At 44.1% G+C, this 19,829-nt stretch overlaps 1 protein-coding gene across 7 annotated transcripts in view; it reads left to right on the forward strand.

Moving 5' to 3' along the window:
• The window catches only part of atg10 (ATG10 autophagy related 10 homolog (S. cerevisiae)), a 294,562-nt gene that overhangs the window by 182,083 nt on the left and 92,650 nt on the right, over nt 1–19,829 (forward strand). For all 7 annotated transcript variants that reach the window (XR_005942884.1, XM_041186996.1, XM_041186998.1 and 4 more), the window contains one exon: nt 18,716–18,851. Coding sequence is in view for 6 of the 7 variants with exons in the window: in XM_041186996.1 (XP_041042930.1) it covers nt 18,716–18,851 (136 nt within the window). In the remaining variant the exon portion in view is untranslated. The remainder of the gene's footprint in view (nt 1–18,715; nt 18,852–19,829) is intronic.

Raw genomic sequence — 19,829 nt, forward strand, 5'->3', positions numbered from 1 at the left:
TAGCCACTTAATGATTGATGAATTTGTAATGAATTTGCCTTTCAATTAAAATGAAGTGTCAGTGGGAAAAACCCTGAGAATTAAAGGCTGCCAACAGTGAAAGCTTCAAACTAATATCTATCTGCACAAGCCTTGTGTAAATATTAACAGTTAAGTAAGAAAGATGATATTAATACTCAGTCACTGAGGCTTGTGAGTTTCAGTTGTAATTTATTTTAAGTTTTGTTAATGTGTAATAAATTTCACATATATGAAACAAGGTGCAAACAAAACTAGATGCTTACTACCACTTGGCAACTGCACAAAGTTAATAGGCGCATGCCAGGTTTGTTATTTTATTGAACAGAGCTTAAGGTTTCTGTAAGTAACAAAAGCCCAAATCTTCTGGTTGCTAGATTGTCAGAAGTGGGACAAAAATTGGGACCTGTGCATCAGGACCCTGCAGAAATCCTGACGCACAGACATACACTGAAATTGCCTGGGAACTTTAAACTTCTGATGGGCCAGTTTCCGTTTCTTGGGACCATCTGCGAATGTCTCCGATCCTGAGCTCAGGGTGCAGACTTGGGCCAGATGCATGGGCCTACCTAACCAGGAAATATTACATAGGAACAAGGGAATAGGCTGTCGAGCCTGCACCACCATTCGATTAGATCATGATTGATCATCTACCTGAATGCCACTTTCCAAAACTATTTCTATATCCCTTGATGTCCTTAGTCTCCAGAAATCTATCGATTTCTGTCTTGAACATGCTCAATGATTGAACTTCCACAACCATCTAAGGTAGAGAATTCCAAAGATTCACCACCCTTTGAATGAAGACATTTCTCCTCATCTCAGTCTTAAATGGCCTACCCCCTATCCTGAGATTATGTCCCCTGGTTTTACCCAATTTAATACCTGATCTAACTCAAGTGGTTAGCCAGTGTAACTCAACTGAGCACCACAAACGACCTGCCTATCCTTGGCCTGACTACCTCCCTGACCTGACTACCCACCTACCCATTCACCCACCTACCCATTCACTCACTCAGTCACTTAGTGAAAGACTTGGGCATTCAAAAACTTACCTGAATATGGAAGCTACTGTCATGAAAAGGGGGATTGTCATTCCTTCTCTTGTCTGTTCTTGCGCCCGATGATGATCTCGTGGATTGTTACGCTGACCCTTTGATCCTACAGCTGGGGTCAGAAGATACAGTTGAAAAATTGTAAAATGGCCAGATCATAGAAACCTTTGCAAGCAGCCTCAATGAGCACAGCGTCCACACTGACTGGCAGATTTTGGTTATTGAGTCCGCTTCTACAGAGTAAACTCAGGGAATTTGATAAGTGGTAGAATTTTAGGGTTGACAGTTTCCTAAAATTTAGTTAAGCTTTGCATTTAGCACTTAACTTCACTTTAACCTTAACTTGTAGTTGTGGGGAAGCTGGACAAGCATATGATGGAGAATGGAATAGAGGATTACCATAATAAATTTAGATGAGGAAAGATGAGAGGAGGTTCAAGTGGAGTAAAAATGTTGGACTTGTTGCAAATGCAAAGTATATAAGATTGTTACATTTCGGTACTGTCTCTTTAAGGTAAAATGGAGGACTGAAGGGGTCATGTGACCTCTGAATTCTGCCTGACAACAAGCCTGGGTGGCTTGGTTGTTAAAGATTGTCTTACTGGGAAGGAGGTGTTAGATGTCCACACCTGAGACGATGGTAAGAGCAGTTGTGCTGACTGTGGGTTGATTGTTAATGCTGGATTTTTGACTTTGAGACAGGTAGCTCGAGTTGGGGGGAAATTTTTCAACTCACTGAACCTGCCTCGATAGGAAGTGCCCTGTCAGACCCAGTTCTCATTTGGAGGCTAGGAGGAAGTGGGTGCTGGATAGGGTCAGGCCTGCCGCCCCCAGAAGTAGATTGAAGGTGGCCAAAGAGGCAGCTGAGTGCCAAGGCAGTCTGATTTGAAAGCTACTTCGGTTGGTTAGGTTTTAGGTCCACACTCGTCAATCTCCATCGTTCGCCCCTGCCCCACCGCTCGCATGTTACCTCCATGCCCTCATGCCAACTCATGGCCTTTCCATGCCCATGCACCCAGTATACACAGAACCAATGAACCCTGTAATAACATTGTCAAGTGTGAAACTGCTTAGAAAGAAAGCAGCCATTCATGATTCTTTGAAAAACATCTGGTGTTCCTACAACCCTATAAAACTGTCAGTCAAATAGACCATTAACATATCAATTACAGAAGCTTTGAGCACTTCAAACTTCTTAGATTTTTGCAAATAAACATTGAGATTTTGACAAAAGAGGTCTCAGAAAGAACAACTTATTATAACCACATAAAGATGTCAATCAAGCAAAGTCAACAGTTCTGTCCAGCTGTGCATACAACCTCCAGACTCAATTTTTTTATGGGCCTGGGCTCTCAGCCAAACCGCATTATACGTGCTTCTGTTATTGATGCTTTAATAGTCTGTTTGCCACTTTTATGGGGTTGTAGGTACATCAGTTTTTTTTTTCAAGGAATTATGAATGGGTGTTTTTTTATAAACAGTTTCACAAATCCCATTGTTGCTATAGGGTTCATTGGTTCTATACATGGTGTATACAGAGCGAATGAGGATGTAAAGGCCCATGAGTTGGCACTGGGGCTATGAGGAGCCATGGGGATCAGTGTTGAGCATAAGTTGACATGGGGGGGGCATTGATAAGACCTTTTCAATGTACCTTCCAAAAGGTTCCCAAATTCAGATTATGGTTCGAGACACCGCTGAGATCCATGAATCATGGAAAAGTTAGCTTCACTCCATGGGTAGAAATTTCCGCTCGGCATGCGGGTGCGCACCCGACACGTTTGAGCATGAAATAGCGTGCAATATTTTGGTCAGTGGGCACGTGCAGGAGTTGACAGTGTGCCCAGCGACAATTAAGAGGCCCGTTAAGGCCATTAAAGTAGCAATTGGCGGCGATTTTTCACTGCCCGTTCAACGTAACAGTTGGCAGGCGGGCAAATTGGCCAGGTGGCCTTTACATTTTTGAGGAAACCTCATCCAAGGGCAGGATGAGATTTCCGTGATTAATTTAAAAAAAAGATTTAAATGATTTGAAAAGTTTTCATCATCTGTACGTTGAGGTGTCTCATTCTGACACGTGGACATTTTTATCTGATTTTAAATTCTGTTTTTATTGATTTTAAATTTGTCAGCTCCCTGAGGCACTTGCCCACCTCCCTCTCCTACCGCAGCAGCGCCGAGCCTTTCAGCGTGCCTTTCACGCTGGGCTGGCCATTAATTGGCCAACCAGCATGAAATTGAGGTCGGGGGTCGATCGCGGTTGGCAGTCTGTTCCCCACCCCCTCCCAGGCCTGCCGATAGCAGCCACCTGCCGATCTGAAAATTCTGCCTATGAAAATTGAGGGGGCAGTTGTGCTAGATGATGTTTACCTCTTTAATACAGCTGGCCAGATTGGGATTGTAGTGTGCGGGTTCACTACCCTTATCATGCCCCATTGCGCATGGTACAAATTGGGGACACTGGAAAAGGGGGCAGGAATATCAGGATAGTCCAGCATTTTAAAATCCCTTGCCTCCATTCAGATGTGGTTGGAGACATTAAAGTCTGGGCCTTAGTCTCTAAATCTCAGTGTTAGGAATGTCAGGCTTTATAAATGGTTATACTTTAAACTTTTTTTTATTTTTGCTGGTTAGGCCCATCCCCAATTGCCCTTGTTCAGAGGACATTTAAGAGTTAAGATCTGGAGTCACATGTAGGCCAGACTAGGTAAGGACATTAGTGAACATAAGCTTTTATGACAATCTGTAATGGTTTTGTGGTTATCATCAGACTTTTAATTCCAGATTTTTGTTGAATTTTCATTGAATTCAAATTTTGCCATCTGCTATGGTGGGATTTGAACCCAGGTCCCCAGAGCATTACCCTGAGTCTCTGGAATTTTAGTCCAGTGACAATACCACTATGCCACCACCTCCCCTTAAATTAACCTATTTACTTCCAAGATAGAATTAAGTTTGCGGGGGAGGCCTAGAAGATAGTTTATTATCTGGAAATAAGTACCTAAGTGATTCACATTGCCATGGAGATGGGGCTTTTACTGGGAAAAAGTCTGTTGTCGTAACTGGTTGAGGAGTTTCTAAGATATTCTTGTATCACTCAGACACAAGGCAGTCTACAGCCATCTGAAAGGCAGACAGCAGGAGATAGAGGCAGCTAATCCTGCAGCTAGAGTAGAAAAAATGCTGACCCTATGGATCATGCAGGATGCGGGTGGGACCTCATGGTCAGATTGAAGAGGTTGAGTTTGTGAGGATTTAAAGGAGGCTGGAAGGTTTGCCTAGCTTGAGCTAAATGGAAGGGACCTCTAGTGTTAACCCCCACAGTGAAAGTCAGTTCTGTGATTGGAAGTAACTCAGCTGGGAAAGGTAAAAGGAAGCAGGCTGTTGGGAATGGAGAAAAGCTTTGGATTGGTTCTAAGAACATAAAGTGTCCACTTAGGGGACAGTGTAAAGTATAACCATAGTGGGGGATTTTTGGTCATTTTAAAAGATAAATGGGGAAATTTTTCTGTAGCTTAGAGTTCACGTTCCACGGAGTAGTAGGCTCAGGGAATTTGGTGACCGAGGGTATTTTGTACAGTGAGGAAAGAGGTGCTGTTATGGTATTTAAAAATAAAATCAAGGAGTGATCTGAGATGGGGAGCAGGAGGCAGTGAGACCTGAGAGCTGAGATCCAGAGACATTCACTAAAATTAATAGTTTAAACAAGGAACTAACTAGATTCTAAAAGCAGATTAGATTTTTTTTAGCTCATGGATGGGCAGCTGAGACCTGTTGCTTATAATTCCTGTACTATGTGGAAACTTCAAGACATTTCATATGTCTTGTGGGACTGGTTATGTAGAAAGTGTCTCCAGCTGCTTGAGCTTATGCTCAGGATTTCTTGCTGGAGTAGATGCAGAACATTAGGAAGGCAGGGAGTTTCCTGGATCATACGTTCCAGGCGGTGGCCACAGTCAGAGAAAGTTCAGGATAGTAGATCGATGGCCATCCAGGAGAGTCGGAAGAAGCAGAAGGTACAGAAGAGTTTGGGGTGTATACCACCCCGAAACTGGTACTCAGTATTGGAGACCGCTCGGACTTCCGACACCTCGAAGGAGTGCAGGCTAGTTCATGGCATGAATGAACAAGGGACTGCATAGGAGGGAACAGCAAAGTGTAGAAAGGCAGTCTTTAAAGGAGATTCCATAGTTAGGGGCACAGACAGGCTTTTCTATAACAGCCATCTTGAGCCCCACATGGTGTAAGATAATATCACAAGAAAGGAGTAGGCCATTCGGCCCCACAAGCCTGCTCTGTCATTCAATACGATCATGGTTGATCTGATTGTGGCGTTAACTCTACTTCTGTGCTGGCCTCCATTTCTTGCCTCCCTTGCAGATCAGAAATCTGTCTAACTTGGCTTCCATTGCTCTCTGGGGAAGAGAATTCCAAAGAGTAACAACCCTCAAATATGAAATGTCTTCTCATCTCTGTCTTAAATGGGAGACCACTTATTTTTAAACTGTGCCCCCAGTTCAAATTCCCCCACTAGGAGAAACATCCTCTTAGCATCTACTCTGTAAAGCCCCCTCAGAATCTTATGCGTTTCAATAAGATCATCTCTCATTCTTCTAAACTCCAATGAGGATAGGACCAACCTGCTCAACGTTTCCTCATAAGACAACCTCTTCATCCCAGGAATCAACCTAATGAACTTTCTTTGAAATGGTTGCAATGAAAGTACATCCCTCCTTAAGTAAGGTGACCAAAACTGTATGCAGCTCTCTGGGTGTGGTCTTACCAATATCTTGTGCAGCTGTAGCAAGAGTTCTCTAATTGTGTACTCCATACCGCTTGCAATAAAGGTCAATATTACATTTGCCTTTCTAATTACTGCTGTACCTGCATGCTACCATTTTTTGATTCATGTACTGGGACACCCAGATTTCACAGCATTCTGTAGACTTTCTTCATTTAAATAACATTCTACTTTGCTGTTCTTCTTGCCAAAGTGAACAATCTCACATTTTCCCACTTATACTTTACTTAACCAATCGGTACCCCCTTGCAGGCTCTTTGGGAAGAATAATATGTGGCAAAAATGGTCCTGTACCATGCCCACACTTATGTATTATCATGTGTGATGACATTTTGTTGCTATGTCACCATGCCTGAATGCGATATGATAGGTGGGTGGGCCTAGAAATTGGGAACCCCCAACCTTATTCAATTTCAATTAAATTGATTAATTAAGCTTGTTAATGTCCCAATAGACTGGAAATAATATGTACTGGGAGCAATAAAACACTTAGAGAGTGTGAATCATAGCAGGTGGGAATCTCATTTTTTTTCACAAAGATTGTAAGGGTGGCTTAAAAGTCACCAACTGGGCCCTTAGTGTGACCTCAGCAGCTCGGGGTGATGTGAGTGCTGCCAGTATTTGATATTGAAAGCTGCGTTTCCAGGGGATACATTTGCTGTTTTTGAGATGTAACCTTTCCTGCAGAAAGGTGAATTTAGACCCTAATTGTACTTCTGCCTTCTTGATAGTGAAAATATGGGAATAGTGGTCTCCACGGGAGACACAGCCTCCAGTGAGGAGGAGGAGATTGAGAAGCAGAGGAAGAAGGGCACATGGTGAGGTTCAGGATGCATGGGTAGTGCATGAGGATGACAGACCTGCGCCGGCGCAAGAAGCTGATGCTGGCATAATGTTGCAGCAACAGAGGTGCCACTAGGACTTATGCTGCTAATCGAGTATTTATAGGCAGAGTATATAAGCTACCTTCAGATGTCAGAGGCACAGTGCCAGAGAAGAGTCGGGCTTTCCAGAGCCACAGTGACCTCTCTCTCTGAGATACTGGCAGGAGAGATAGCTTCTAACTGCGTTGGTGGTCACCCAATGCCTGTGCGCTGTTTCTTTGTCACTGGATCCTTTCAGGCTCAGTGACATAATGCATTCGGCTGCACATCACTGCATTAAGATCTTTACAGATGCAATGTTCCAGAGGGCAAGTCAGTACATAGCATTTTCAGTGGATGGCCACAGTCAACTGGAAAGAGCCAGAGGCTTTTGCCAGGGGCAATAGAGTGTGCTCACGTCACCCTAAAGACTCCAGCAGGCCAGCCCTATACATTCATTAACAAGAAGGGTTATCACTCCTTAAACATCCAATTGGTCTTTGACCACAATCGATGAATTATGCAGGTACGTGGAAGGTATCCGGCCAGCAGCCACAGCTCGTACATTCTCCAGAACTCCCAGGTGCCAAACATGTTCAGTGGATCTGATGCCCTGGATGCTTGGCTTCTGGGTGAAGAGATGGCTCATGATGCTGGTGAGCGCCTGTACAACAGATGCGGAGAGGAGCCATAACGACAGCCATGGAACCAGCAGGCAGTTGGGCGGCTAAAGATGAGGTTCCAATGCCTGGATAGATCAGAAGGAGCGTTGCAGTGCGTGCTATCCAGAGTTTCACTGATAGTCATCGTGTGCGGCACTCTGAATATCCTCGCCATTCAGCAAGGGGAGGTCCTGAAGTAAGAGGAGATGCCAGATAGCGGGCATTCCTCTGATGATAAGGGTGAAGAAGAGGTGAGGGAACACGCTAATGGAGAGGTGCAAGGCCCTGAACATGAGCACATGGATGGCCGTACGTAAAGGGAGCCTTGATAAGCCAGAGGTTCCAATAGATCAGGGATTCTTAGCCTCAGAGATGTGTGTATTGCCTGTGTCTCAATGTTCCATCTAGAATGTGAGCTCACTGAGAACGTCCTGGCAGCACAATCACCATCTTGATTCCTTAGGCATTGTTGTATCGTATCCAATGTTCACTATTGGCAAGTCAGGAATATTTTTCCAATTAAATTCCTAGAGGGCTTATGGATAAAATGAACCTCTGCATGAGGGATAGTAAATTGAAGATTTATTTACATATTGGCAATGGCCCATCTGATGATCACATTTACAAAACACACCCATGTGACTGGCTTTGTGACCAGTGTGGAGTTTTCTTAATTCTTTTCAGTTTGCACCGGCGCAATACTCACCCCTCACTTGCTGCTGTGCTGGACAGAAGCTGCTGATCTGCTTGTTCCCTTGCCCTGGATGACTTTGGAGTGCATCCTTTGTGCAGCTGAAGCCTTGAGATCCTTGAGGTTAGAAGACTCCTGCTGAGTTGCAGGAGTAGCTTCTACCACCGTGGCAATCGAGAAGGACTGTGCCAATGGCAGATGGGTGGAAGAGAGGCTATCCCCATCAGACGTACCCTGAGAGGTGCTTCCAGATGGCGGCAGCAGCTGCTCGTCCTTCCTCACAAGGACTGATTGGTCCTTCCTGCTAAAAGCATATGGGCTCCTCAGCTTAGAGCCGGAGCAATGCTGTGAAGGTCAGAGCGCATACCCAGAAGAGCATCAGCAATGCAGTGGGTTTGACCCTCCAGGACAGTTGCCAGTCTGTCCATGGAGGCATCCTGGTGCTCCAAAGAGTGGTTCATCGCAGTGCACATGGCATGGATGGACACCTCTGCAGTCCGGGTTGGAGCCTGCAACCTATCTGTTAAATCCAGCAAATCTCCATGCACTTTGCACTGCACATCCGGTATCTGCCACCTCACTGACACTCATCACCCCATACCAGATTGTGCTTGTCCTTGTCCTGAAGTCCTAACTCCTGCCAACGTGCCAGTATCTGCTCCGGTGCTTGGTTGAGGGAAAGGATGTGATGCTGCACCCTCCAACATTTCCGCTTCCTCTTCGAAGGCTAGTATCGGCCCCATAGGGCTGGTGGGGCCAGCAGAAGTAGGTTCACCTGCACAGAGCACACAAAAAAAAGAGCGTTAATTGGCCTTCAGAACCTTCATTGGGTATGCAAGGTCGCAATGCTCAACGCCATTAGCAGAATGTGGATTATGAGATGTGACACCTTGCAACCATTAAAACACACTTGTAGCAAGCTTTCAATGTTTCTACCAGGAAGTTTCCCTGTCTTTAAATGCATAAGCTACACATGTAGTATTCATTGCAATCAGGCCAGGCTTCAGTCCCTCTCCCCCTAGCCCTCTCTCCCTCTGTGTCCCAGATCTGGTTTCAGCCCCTTGCAATCTCGCCTCTGCCTATGGATCGGGTCCTCCTCCTCCACTGATGTGAGGGTTACAGCTCGGGTACGCCACCTCCAGTCCTGTTTCTCTCCCAGGCATTGTGGGCCCGCTTCTCCTGAAATGAAGTGCAACATTGCAATGATGATCACTTTCCGGTAACTTAATTTTAGCACTCCTCTAAGGTAAGAGAGGAATGCATGATCTGTACAACGTTTTGCAGCTAAGATGCTGTGTACCTTCCTCAAATCTAAGGCCTTCCCTTCCACCACCCACTTCCCCACCCCTCCCCCCCAAGAATAACATCTCCACAGAGGCATCAGGGCCACAAACTTTGACTTTGGTGTATAATGCTGCCTTGACCTCTTGAGGTATTCACAAAGCTCAAGCATTTTCCAGCTTTCCCTGTAACTTTCTTGCATAATAATAGACTTACTCACCCTTGCTGATCTCGAGAGGTCATTCAGCCTTTTCCTGCATTGCCTCCGCTTTTGAGGCACATACTCCATGTTGCTGACCTCCGTGGCCACCTTCATCCAGGCTGGTGGACACAGTCTGGAGGAGGCTGTGGAGAGATTCATCATCTGGCCTTTCTTCCCTGCCTCTCCTCTCATTCCCTTGTCTTGGCCCTCTATGGAGGAAAACATGCTGCAACTAAGCAGCTGCTCAATATTAATATCTTAACATCATGTGCATGATCAGATTTAATGCCATCTGTGTTCACTGGCAACAGTCAACTTGAAGCATCTGCAGAATTTAGCACACTTACAGAATAATAACTCACCTCAAAGAATGCCTGATAATCTTTCTGAAAAGAAACATTTCCTTGTGGCTTTTACCTTTACACATTTGTAGGGTCACTTGACACTGCCTCATGCCAGGTGGCTCTTTAGATGAGTAGCCGTGATCTCCTTCCAGATCACGGCCAACAATTACGGCCACCGGACATCCTGCCCTCCTCTTTGAATTGGGTAGGCAAACTTAAATCCTCTGATATCGCCGGCTTAAAACATGCCCTGAAGCCATCAATTGGCTAATTGCTGTTTTATATGGTGTGCAGCGATGGTGGAGGTAGGAGTCAGAAATCCACCCAATTCCTATCCACAGAAACGTGGCATGTTATTCAGCCCTTTATGCTCTCCTTGATTTCCTACATTTCTTTGTATCGTCAATGAATTTGGCTACAATATAGTCAGTGCCTCCATCCAGGTCATTAATATGGATGGTAAATCATTGAGACACCAGCAGTGATCCCTGTGGCACTCCACAAGTTACAGTTTGCAAACCTGAAAACATTTCCTTTTAGTCAATCCCCAACCATGCTAATATATTACCCCCAACACCATGTGCTCTTATCTTGTGTAACCTTTTATATGGCACCTTATTGAATGTCTCCCTGTTGCTATGGTAAAGGATATCATGGTAAGGGTGCAGAATATTCTACAGAGGGAAAGGAGTGAGACAGAAGTTGTGGTACATGCCAATACCAATGACATAAAGAGTGCAGGAATTGAGGTCCCAAGGTCAGACTTTCAGGAGTTAGACAAGAAATTAGAAAGTAGGACCTCAAAGGCATTAATCTCTGGATTACTCCCCATTCCGTTTGCCAGTGAGACTAGAAATAGCAAGCATCGATGTGTAGCTTAAGGCATGGAGACTTGGGCAAAGAGATGTATTTTTTTTAGGTGGGAACAAATTAGCCCCCCTTCACTGCTTTGGTTGATTGGTTGTTAGGCACGGTTCTGTCTTCTTGCTGGAGGATGGTGCCCATTGGTCTCAAGACTGAACTGTCCCTGGCTGGTCCTTGAGATTATAAAATGTGATACCTGAAGTCAGATTCGATCATATGGCCACTTATATGCTTATGTTGTTCAAACAAATGAATTGAAGTTAGATGGCAATGCTACACAATGGGGGAACGAATGGTGGCTGTTCATAGGAAGGGGGCTTCAGATTCTTGGAACATAAGGACCAGCTCTGGGGCAAGAGGCACCTATTCAAAATGGACATGATGCACCTCAGCAGGGCTGGGACCAATGTTATCATGGGGAGGTTCACTAGTGTAATTGGGGATGGTTTAAACTAAATTGTCAGGAGTTAGGGACCAACATATGGAAATAGAGAAGAGGAATAATGTGCATAAACAAGTGAGAGTGTTGGATATTTTTAGAAAAGGAAGTAGCACATTATTAGGTAGGAGCAGGCTGAGAAGGGTTTCGAGGAATACAAAGGCAGGTTTAGAATGCATGGTGGCAAATGCAAAGTGTGGTGAATAAGTCTGGTGAGCTCCAAGTACAAGTAGCTCGTGGGAATATAATGTTGTAGCAATACAGAAATGTAGTTTTAAAATGGTGAGAACTAGTGCTTTCATGGACGCAAAGTGATCAGAAAAGATAGCGGTGTGAAAAAAAGAGATGGGGTAACAGTAGCGATTAGGGAAGACATTGTAATGTTGGAAAGAGAGGATGTCTTTGAGGGGGTAAGGACAAAATCAATTTGTTTAGAATTGAGAAGCAAAAAGGGCTTGATTATACTGCTGGAGATTATTCTCTAGGCTTTCAAATAGGGAGGAAGAAGGAGAGGAACAGCAAAATCACAGAGATGTGCAAGAACTATCGAGTGTAGATGTTGGGGGACTTTAATTAACTAAATGACAATTGGGATAATTTTAAAGGGAAAGGAGGAAATTTCTGAAATGTGTTCAGGGGAACTCTGTTGACTAGCATGTTCTCCGTCCAACTAAGGAGGAAGTATTGCTGGCTCTGATGCTGCGGCCAAGTGGACCAAGTGCCTGTGGAGACTTGGGTAAAGAGATATATTGTTTTTTAGGTGGGAACAAATAAGCCCCCTTCTCGCTGCTTTGGTTGATTGGTTGTTAGGCAAGGTTCTGTCTTCTTGCTGGAGGATGGTCCTTCTTGTGTCCTTGACTAAGCTGTCCCTGGATGGTCCTTAGGATTTTAAGATGTGATATCTGAAGTCAGTTTCGATCATATGGCCACTTATAGGCTTATGTTATTCAAACAAACAATTTGAAGTTAGAAAGCAATGCTACACAATTGGGGAATGAATGGTGGCTGTTCACAGCTGCTTACAATAAACTGGTTTTTCAACACCTTTTGTTAAGTTTTGTGTTAAAGACACTGTGTCTGGGGCACCATTATATTTGAGTTTCTGTAAATGCTCAGACAATAGGAGCCGTAAATTCACAATTGATTTCACATCCAGAATACCTTTTCAAAACTGGGGGTGGATAGGGGGATTCTACCCAATGACATTTGCATTTTAATAACTTTCCAGAGACATGAGTTAGTTCTTGTAAACACAAACCAGGTCAGCTGACCCTTGGCAGCCATCTTTCCCGCAGTATTTTGTCCTTTTTTTTAAAAGAGAGGGTGCATTTCAAAGAGTCCACATCAAATAAAGTTTGCATCTTAAAAGTTAGGAATATGACATGTCTTTACTGGGCCTGACAATATCAAAAACTGCAAAAAAAAAAATCCTGGTTTGAAAACCTATGACCCAGAACTAGCCGTACCTTTAGGCAGGCTGTGCAGATCCAACGCTAGCATTTACCTAGCAAAAGTGTGAAAAATTGCTCAGGTATGTCCTGTTCACAAAGGACAAATCCAGTCTAGCTAATCACCCCATCAGCATACTCCCAATCATTAACAAAGTGATCGAAGGGCCAGCTAGGCTATCAAGTGGCAACTATTCACCAATAATTTGCCCATCAATGACAACTCAGGTTCTACCAGCCTTGCTCAGCTCCAGATCTCTATACAGACTTGGCCCAAACATCGGAATTCCAGAGTTGAGGTGAGAAGATTACCCAGAGAATGCTGCCAGGTACATCCATGATTGACGCTGCGGCACCTAGTGCTACGTGTAAGTGTGGGTGCCATAATGGGCTGAGATTGAACCCTCAAGATCAAAAGATAAATGATAATCAATCCCTGAGGATTTAACAGGGACCTACTTATAATGAGGGATAGTATAAATCAAGTGCCCTGTTATTGCCTGTCAGAATAACTTCTATGACCCCATGGGCACCACAAAATGATTCTGCTGCCTGTGTAGACTGGGCATTGTGTTGAGCCCATTGTCACAGGTGCCAGCTCCAATTATTTAAGTAATTATGGGATTTGGGGAGGGCCCAAGTTGGGAACATAGCAGCTGGCTAGATTTGCCCTTTGTGGGGGGAGGTGTAGTGGCATTGTCACTGGACTGGTATTCCAGAGACCCAGGGTAATTCTCTGGGGACCCGGGTTTGAATCCCACCACGGCAGATGGTGAAATTTGAATTCAATAAAAATCTGGAATTGAAAGGCTAATAATGACCATGAAACCATTGCTGATTGTTGTAAAAACCCACCAGGTTCACTAATATCCTTAGGGAAGGAAATCTGCAGTCTTTACCCGGTCTGGCCTACATGTGATTCCAGATCCACAGCAATGTAGTTGACTCTTTAAAAAAAATGAACAAGGGCAGTTAGGGATGGGCAATAAATGCTGGTCTAGTCAGCGACACCCACATCCCATGAATGAATAAAAAAAATGGTATGTGAAAATGGTTACGGAAAGTTGCATTGAAATTGCTCTTTCATACCCAAATAGGAATAGAAGCAGATGTTTGGTTTTAAGTTTATAAATTGGTATACTGATTCGGTCACATCTTGCTACTGAGTTGAACCAGCCAGTTACTAATGGTTACCAGGTTTTTGCCACTGCAGACAGGCAGCTGTTAACATTCCTGCGTACAGCGCTTGAAAGTCTGCTGTTGGTTAAACCACACCAGTTATCATGCTTGAATCCCACTTAATTATTCTGTTGCTACAGGCTATAGGACACAATAGGGGAGAAGGATCTGGGAATGTTTGTGGATAGCTCACTGAAACCAATGCCACAGTGTGTGGCAGCAGTAAGGAAAGTGAACCCAAACTTGGGGTATATGGACATAGAGGCCGAGCAGGAGGTGATAATGATTGTACTCAGGCCATTGTATATTTCTGTTGCTGTGCTACTGTAAGATTATCCTGTAATGAGGGGGACTGCAGAAAAATGCAGCCAAACACGCCAAATTTCTGAGTGCAGTGAATCTACCCTTTGTCTTTCAGTTTTGCTTTACTGTTTAAATATAAGAAGTGCTTACCGATACCATTGGATTGTGTATATTTATATATCTATCATTGAAGCAGCTTTAGTCATGTTACTAAAATGAAATGGACAAAGCTAAAATCAACACTGCATTTCAAAAAAGAATAGGGGATGGAATTTCCTGTGTGTTTGAGCACAGAGACCTACATAAGCAGCATGTAAATCAAGTACCCAGGACAAAAGATCAAGCAAACTTGGGTGCAATATATACTTAATGCTATGCCCAAATTTCTTAAATATTTCTTTTATGTCTAACTATTAATCCTTATGACTGAATACATCCTGACTTAGTGTAATGGTTCCAGCTCAGGCTAAAGAGCCCTATGAACGAATAATCTGCAATTCCGCTGGTTCAAATTGGATGTAAACTTAAGTCCAGGTTTTTAGTCCCAGCATGAAACAATGTCATTTCTCTAGTGTTTTACTGTGAATTCTTTTAACAGCAACTTGAATGCAATTTTCATGTGGAAAAACGTCCCAAGTCACTTCACAGGAAAATTATCAAATAAAGTTTGACAAGCCCCAGAAGGAAAAATTAGGACAGGTGACAAAAATCTTTCTCAAAGAGATGGGTTTTAAGGAGCATCTTCAAGGAGAGAGGTGGGAGGTTTAAGGAAGGAATTTCAGAGTTTAGAGCTCTCGCGGCATGGCCACCAATGGTGGGGCAGTTAACATTGGAGGTGTTCAGACAGTAGCTAGGGAGAGGGATGAAGTTAGTGGCTAGGAGAATGGAGTTTGTGGCATGAATTGAAAGCAATGACCTTGGTTTTCCCCGTATATTTGGAGGAAATTTCTGCTCATGCAGTACTGGATGTCGGACAGTCTGATAAGTTAGAGACAATGGTTCTTTTTATTTAAACCTCACTAAGACCTGCACTATATTTCCCAAGAATATTGAAGGAAGTGAGAGTGGAAATTGTAGAGGCACTGGCAATAATCTTTCGATGTCCCCTGGATTCGGGGGGAGGTGCCGGAGGACTGGAGAATTGCAAACAATATGCCCTTGTTCAAAAAAGGTTGTAAAGATCTGCCCTGCAATTACAGACCAGTCAGTTTAACTTTGATGATGGGAGAACTTCTGGAAACAATTATTTGAGATAGAATTAATAGTCACATGGAAAAATGTAGATTGATTCAGAAGAGTCAGCATGGATTTGTTAAAGGAAAATCATGGCTAACTAACTTCGTGGAGCTTTTGAAGAGGTAACAGAGATGGTTGATGGTCATTAATGTGGTGTATTTGGGTGTATATGGACTTCCAAAAGGTGCTCGATACAGTGCTAAAGAACAGACTTGTGAGGAAAGTTTAGGTCATAGAATAAAAGGGACAGTAGCAGTGTGGATACAAAATTGGCTGAGGGATAGGAAACAGTAATGGTTAATGGGTATTTTTCAGGTTGGAAGAAGGTTTGTAGTAGAGTTCCCCAGGGGCCAGTTTTGAGACCCTTGCTTTTCCTAATATATATAAATGATTTAGAGCTTGGTGTGCAGGGGACAGTTCCAAAGTTTGCGGATGACACAAAACTTGGGAGGATTGTAAACTGTGAGGAGGACAGTGTGGAACTTCAAAAGGACATTGACACAATGGTGAAGTGGGCAGATAGGTGGCAGATGAAGTTCAATGCAGAGAAGTGTGAGGTGATGCACTTTGGTACAACCAACAAGGAGAGACAGTATAAAATAAAGGATGTGCAGGAGCAGAGAGGCCTGGGTGTATATGGACATAAGTCATTAAAGGTGGCAGGACAGATAAAGAGAACTGTTTCATATTCTAGGCTTCATTAATAGGGGCATAGACTATAAGAGCAGGGAGATTTTGATGAACATTTTATCAAGACACTGGTTAGACCTCAGCTGGCGTACAGTTCTGGGCGCCACGCGATAGGAAGGATGTGAACACATTGGAGAGAGTGCAGAAGATGTTTATGAGAATACTCCCAGGGATGAGACACTTCAGTTATGAGGAAAGATTGGAGAAGTAGGGACTGTTTTCCTTGGAGAGGAGGAGGTTAAGAGGAGACTTGATAGAAGTTTTCAAAATCATGAGGGGTCTGAACAGAGTAGAAAGGGAGAAACTGTTCCTGATCGTAAATGGATCGAGAACCAGAGGGCACAGTTTTAAAGTGCTTTGCAAAAGAAGCAAATGCGAGGTGAGAAAAGACTTTTTCACACAGCGAGTAGTTAGGGTTTGGAATGCACTGCCTGGAAGTGTGGTGGAAGCAGGTTCGATTGAGGCATTGAAGAAGACATTGGATGATTATTTAAATAGAAACATTGTGCAGGGCAACAGAAAAAAGGCAGGAGATTGGCACTAAATTAAAGTGCTCAAGAGAGCCAGTGCAGACACGATGGGCCAAATGGCCTCCTTCTGAACCGTGACAATTCTGTGTTTCTGTTATTCTGTTTCTTTGAACACATTTTCATGGCTTTAGTGTGAGCCATATTAAAAATTGCAAGGTTTCCATGATTGCATGTTCAAAAGATGTTGTTCCTAATGTGCGTGAACGAATGTTAGATGGCTTGAAATTTTAATTTTCGTACAGTTTATATGTTCTCCTCCGGCCCTGATTCATTCTGCTACATTTTAAATTTTAGCTAATTTGATTGGCAGAAAATTTAAAGGTGAATTGATAGAGACAAAATGGGCCTAATTGTGGCTGTATTTTCCTAATTATGCCCCCAAAGAAAATTCCACCCCAGAGAGGTGGAGGATATTTGGCATGACCATGGCCAGGATATTGCCATTGGCGTGCGGGGATGGGTCCGACACGTCATCGCATAAAATGACGTGAGATGACGTTGGCCGTACATCCCGACGTCTTTGCGTGTCATTTTGATATTGCGATTGGCGGGCGCGCATTAAGGCCATTTTGCACAATGACCAAACATGTCCCTGCTCATGTGACACTGTCACATGAGGGGACATGTTTAAATAATTTTTTAGGTCATTTATGGGAAGTTTCATTATCAACTTAATCTCCCCGAGGCATGGAGCCGCCTCAGGGAAATTGCTGCTCCCTATTGCGCGCATGCGCGAAAGAGCGCAGGTCCCGACTTTCCCTCCTCCTCCCGCCCGCATAGCTGAGCGCTACCGGCCATGTATTATGCTGGGTGGGCCTTAATTGGACTGCCCACGTAAAATGGCAGAGCTCAGCCGATCGCGGGTGATGATCGGCTCTGTGCCCATTCCCACCCAGCCCGCCCAACATAGGTAAGATTCAGCCCTATATTACCAAGTTAGTTGAGAGGAGGAACAAAATCTCCCACCCTATCCGTAACTAAACTACAATTGCTGTATCTTTTTAAAAGAAAAGCATTTACTTCTATCGTTAGGCTTTCTAGGTTTTTGTGTTTGGCTTTTCAGATTTTGGTGTTTCACCAAATTCAGTGGGTTGAATTTTACGTGCCCTCAGCGGGCGTGTTTCCTGTGGAGGGGGGTGCACCTAAACTGGTGTGGGCGCTCTTCTCACTACCTTCCTGACCACCCCCAAGCTCGCCTCCATAATATGGGGGGCAGTTGGATGCCGAAATTGGCAGCTCGCCCGCCGTATCTAAATCAACAAGTAAGGGTCAATTAGGCTTGTTATCAAGTCTATTGACCCTGATAATATGCTGTCCACGCCATAACACATTTGGCGTGGGCAACAGGGCGGGAGAATGAATCTCGATTTTTAACCTGAAATGGTGAAAGGGTGGGGTGGTGGAGTTGCACTTTGGGGCCTGCCCTTAGTCTGAACATCACCTTCCTTCCTAACCGCTCCCTCCCTTAAGCCTGCCTTCTAACCCCCACGGCGCCACTCCCTAACCCTCCCAAGTTGAGACCCTGGACCTACCTGCTGCAGGGATCTGGGGCCTTGGGATCCACACCTTACTTGCAGCCCTGGCAGCTGCCACTGGCACCTTCCTGACAGCTCCAGAGGGATGACCCGCTCAGCCCTCATTAATAAACCCCACAGTGCTTTATTGCTGTGGGGCTGGGTTGGCGTGGAACATGTCAGGTCCAGACCACCGTGGTTTCTGGGGGTCTGCCCCCAACCCCTCCCCCCCTGCGACTGCATATTATTCTGCTCCATGTGTTTTTGGTCATTGAAGATCATGTTTTTGCTGTCATACAAAGGAAGTAAAAAGAGTGGATGCATAATTAACTTGTCAAAAGAAAATATGAGCATCAACATTTTGGTCATCAATTTCTTAACCAATTGTCATCTACAATTATGTTATTTTTTAAAAGCAGCTTGATAGACTTAAGTGGAGCTTTTGGTCAGAATGTGAATTCTTTCATGTAATTTTCTGGTGTTTGTAAGGTAAATATTGCAAAATTTTGTGTTAGTGACATTTTAACCCTGAAAACTGGGAATTTTAATAATAATGACCAAGTATAAAGTTGTGCATGCTTTATTTTTATTTTAGGTTAATATGGAAAATGTTAGCAATGACACTGAGGAAGCCCAGGTCACAACACCCGAATTAATTCGGTACGAGTACCATGTTGTCTACTCCAGCAGTTATCAGGCACCTGTGCTGTATTTCAGAGCTTGTTTCGCAGGTATGTTAAACTCAATGTCAATGGAATTCAAGCTTCAGTCAATGTAATGTTTGACTATCTAATGTTTTAATCTCTGTTTTTTCTGCCTTTAATGTTACCTGTCATGGCTGACACCTTGGACCCAAGCTTTTCTGCCTCTATCCCTGTTGCCTCTGGCTTTTAAACATCCTTCCCCTTTTGCCGTATTCCCTTAAAAAATTCTCTTGGCCTGTCTTGCTCCTTGGCTCTACTTTTCACTGCTTCCCTTTTGAATTCCTTCTCTCCACCTACCTGCCCCTCCCCCATCAACCCATCCCAATGACTTTCATCCCACCTGAATGGGCTTGCGTCCCTCCACTGGCCGGGATTTTCCATGCATGTTCTAAAATTAGGGGTCGCCCTTTTAGGACAGAGATGAGGATAATTTTTTTTTTCTCTCAGAGAGTTGTGTAACATTGTAATTCTCTGCCTCAGAAGGTGGTGGAGGCGGGGTCATTGAAGATTTTTATGGCAGAGGTGATAGATTCTTGTTAGGCAAGGGAATCAAAGGTTATCAGGGTTAGATGGGAACGTGGAAATCGAAACACAAGAAGATCAGCTATGATTTTATTGAATGGCAGAGCAGGATCGAGGGGCCGAATGGTCTACTCCTGTTCTTATTTCTTATGTTCTTATGTTTAGTGGCATGAACAGATGATATGGCTAGAAGGCCAGAAATAGGCTTCACGATGCTGTGAAACCCATTTGCGATGGTCTGTGCTGTCTGCTGATGGCGGGCCGTGTTCCCCACCATCGGACATTGGGAACCTCATTGTAATACATTAGCATATTATTATAAGGCCAGCCTGCCAGACTCATACCCTCCCCCCACCCTTGCTGGATCAGCAAAATGTGCTGACTTGATTCACAACAGCCTAAGGCGTGCACTTAGTGGGTTGCATTTCACTCACTTGGGACTTCAAAGTTTGTTTGCCTACCTTGCTTCATCAGCACCCACAG

Source organism: Carcharodon carcharias, chromosome 4 (assembly GCF_017639515.1).
Source record: "Carcharodon carcharias isolate sCarCar2 chromosome 4, sCarCar2.pri, whole genome shotgun sequence".
Lineage (NCBI taxonomy): Eukaryota > Metazoa > Chordata > Chondrichthyes > Lamniformes > Lamnidae > Carcharodon > Carcharodon carcharias.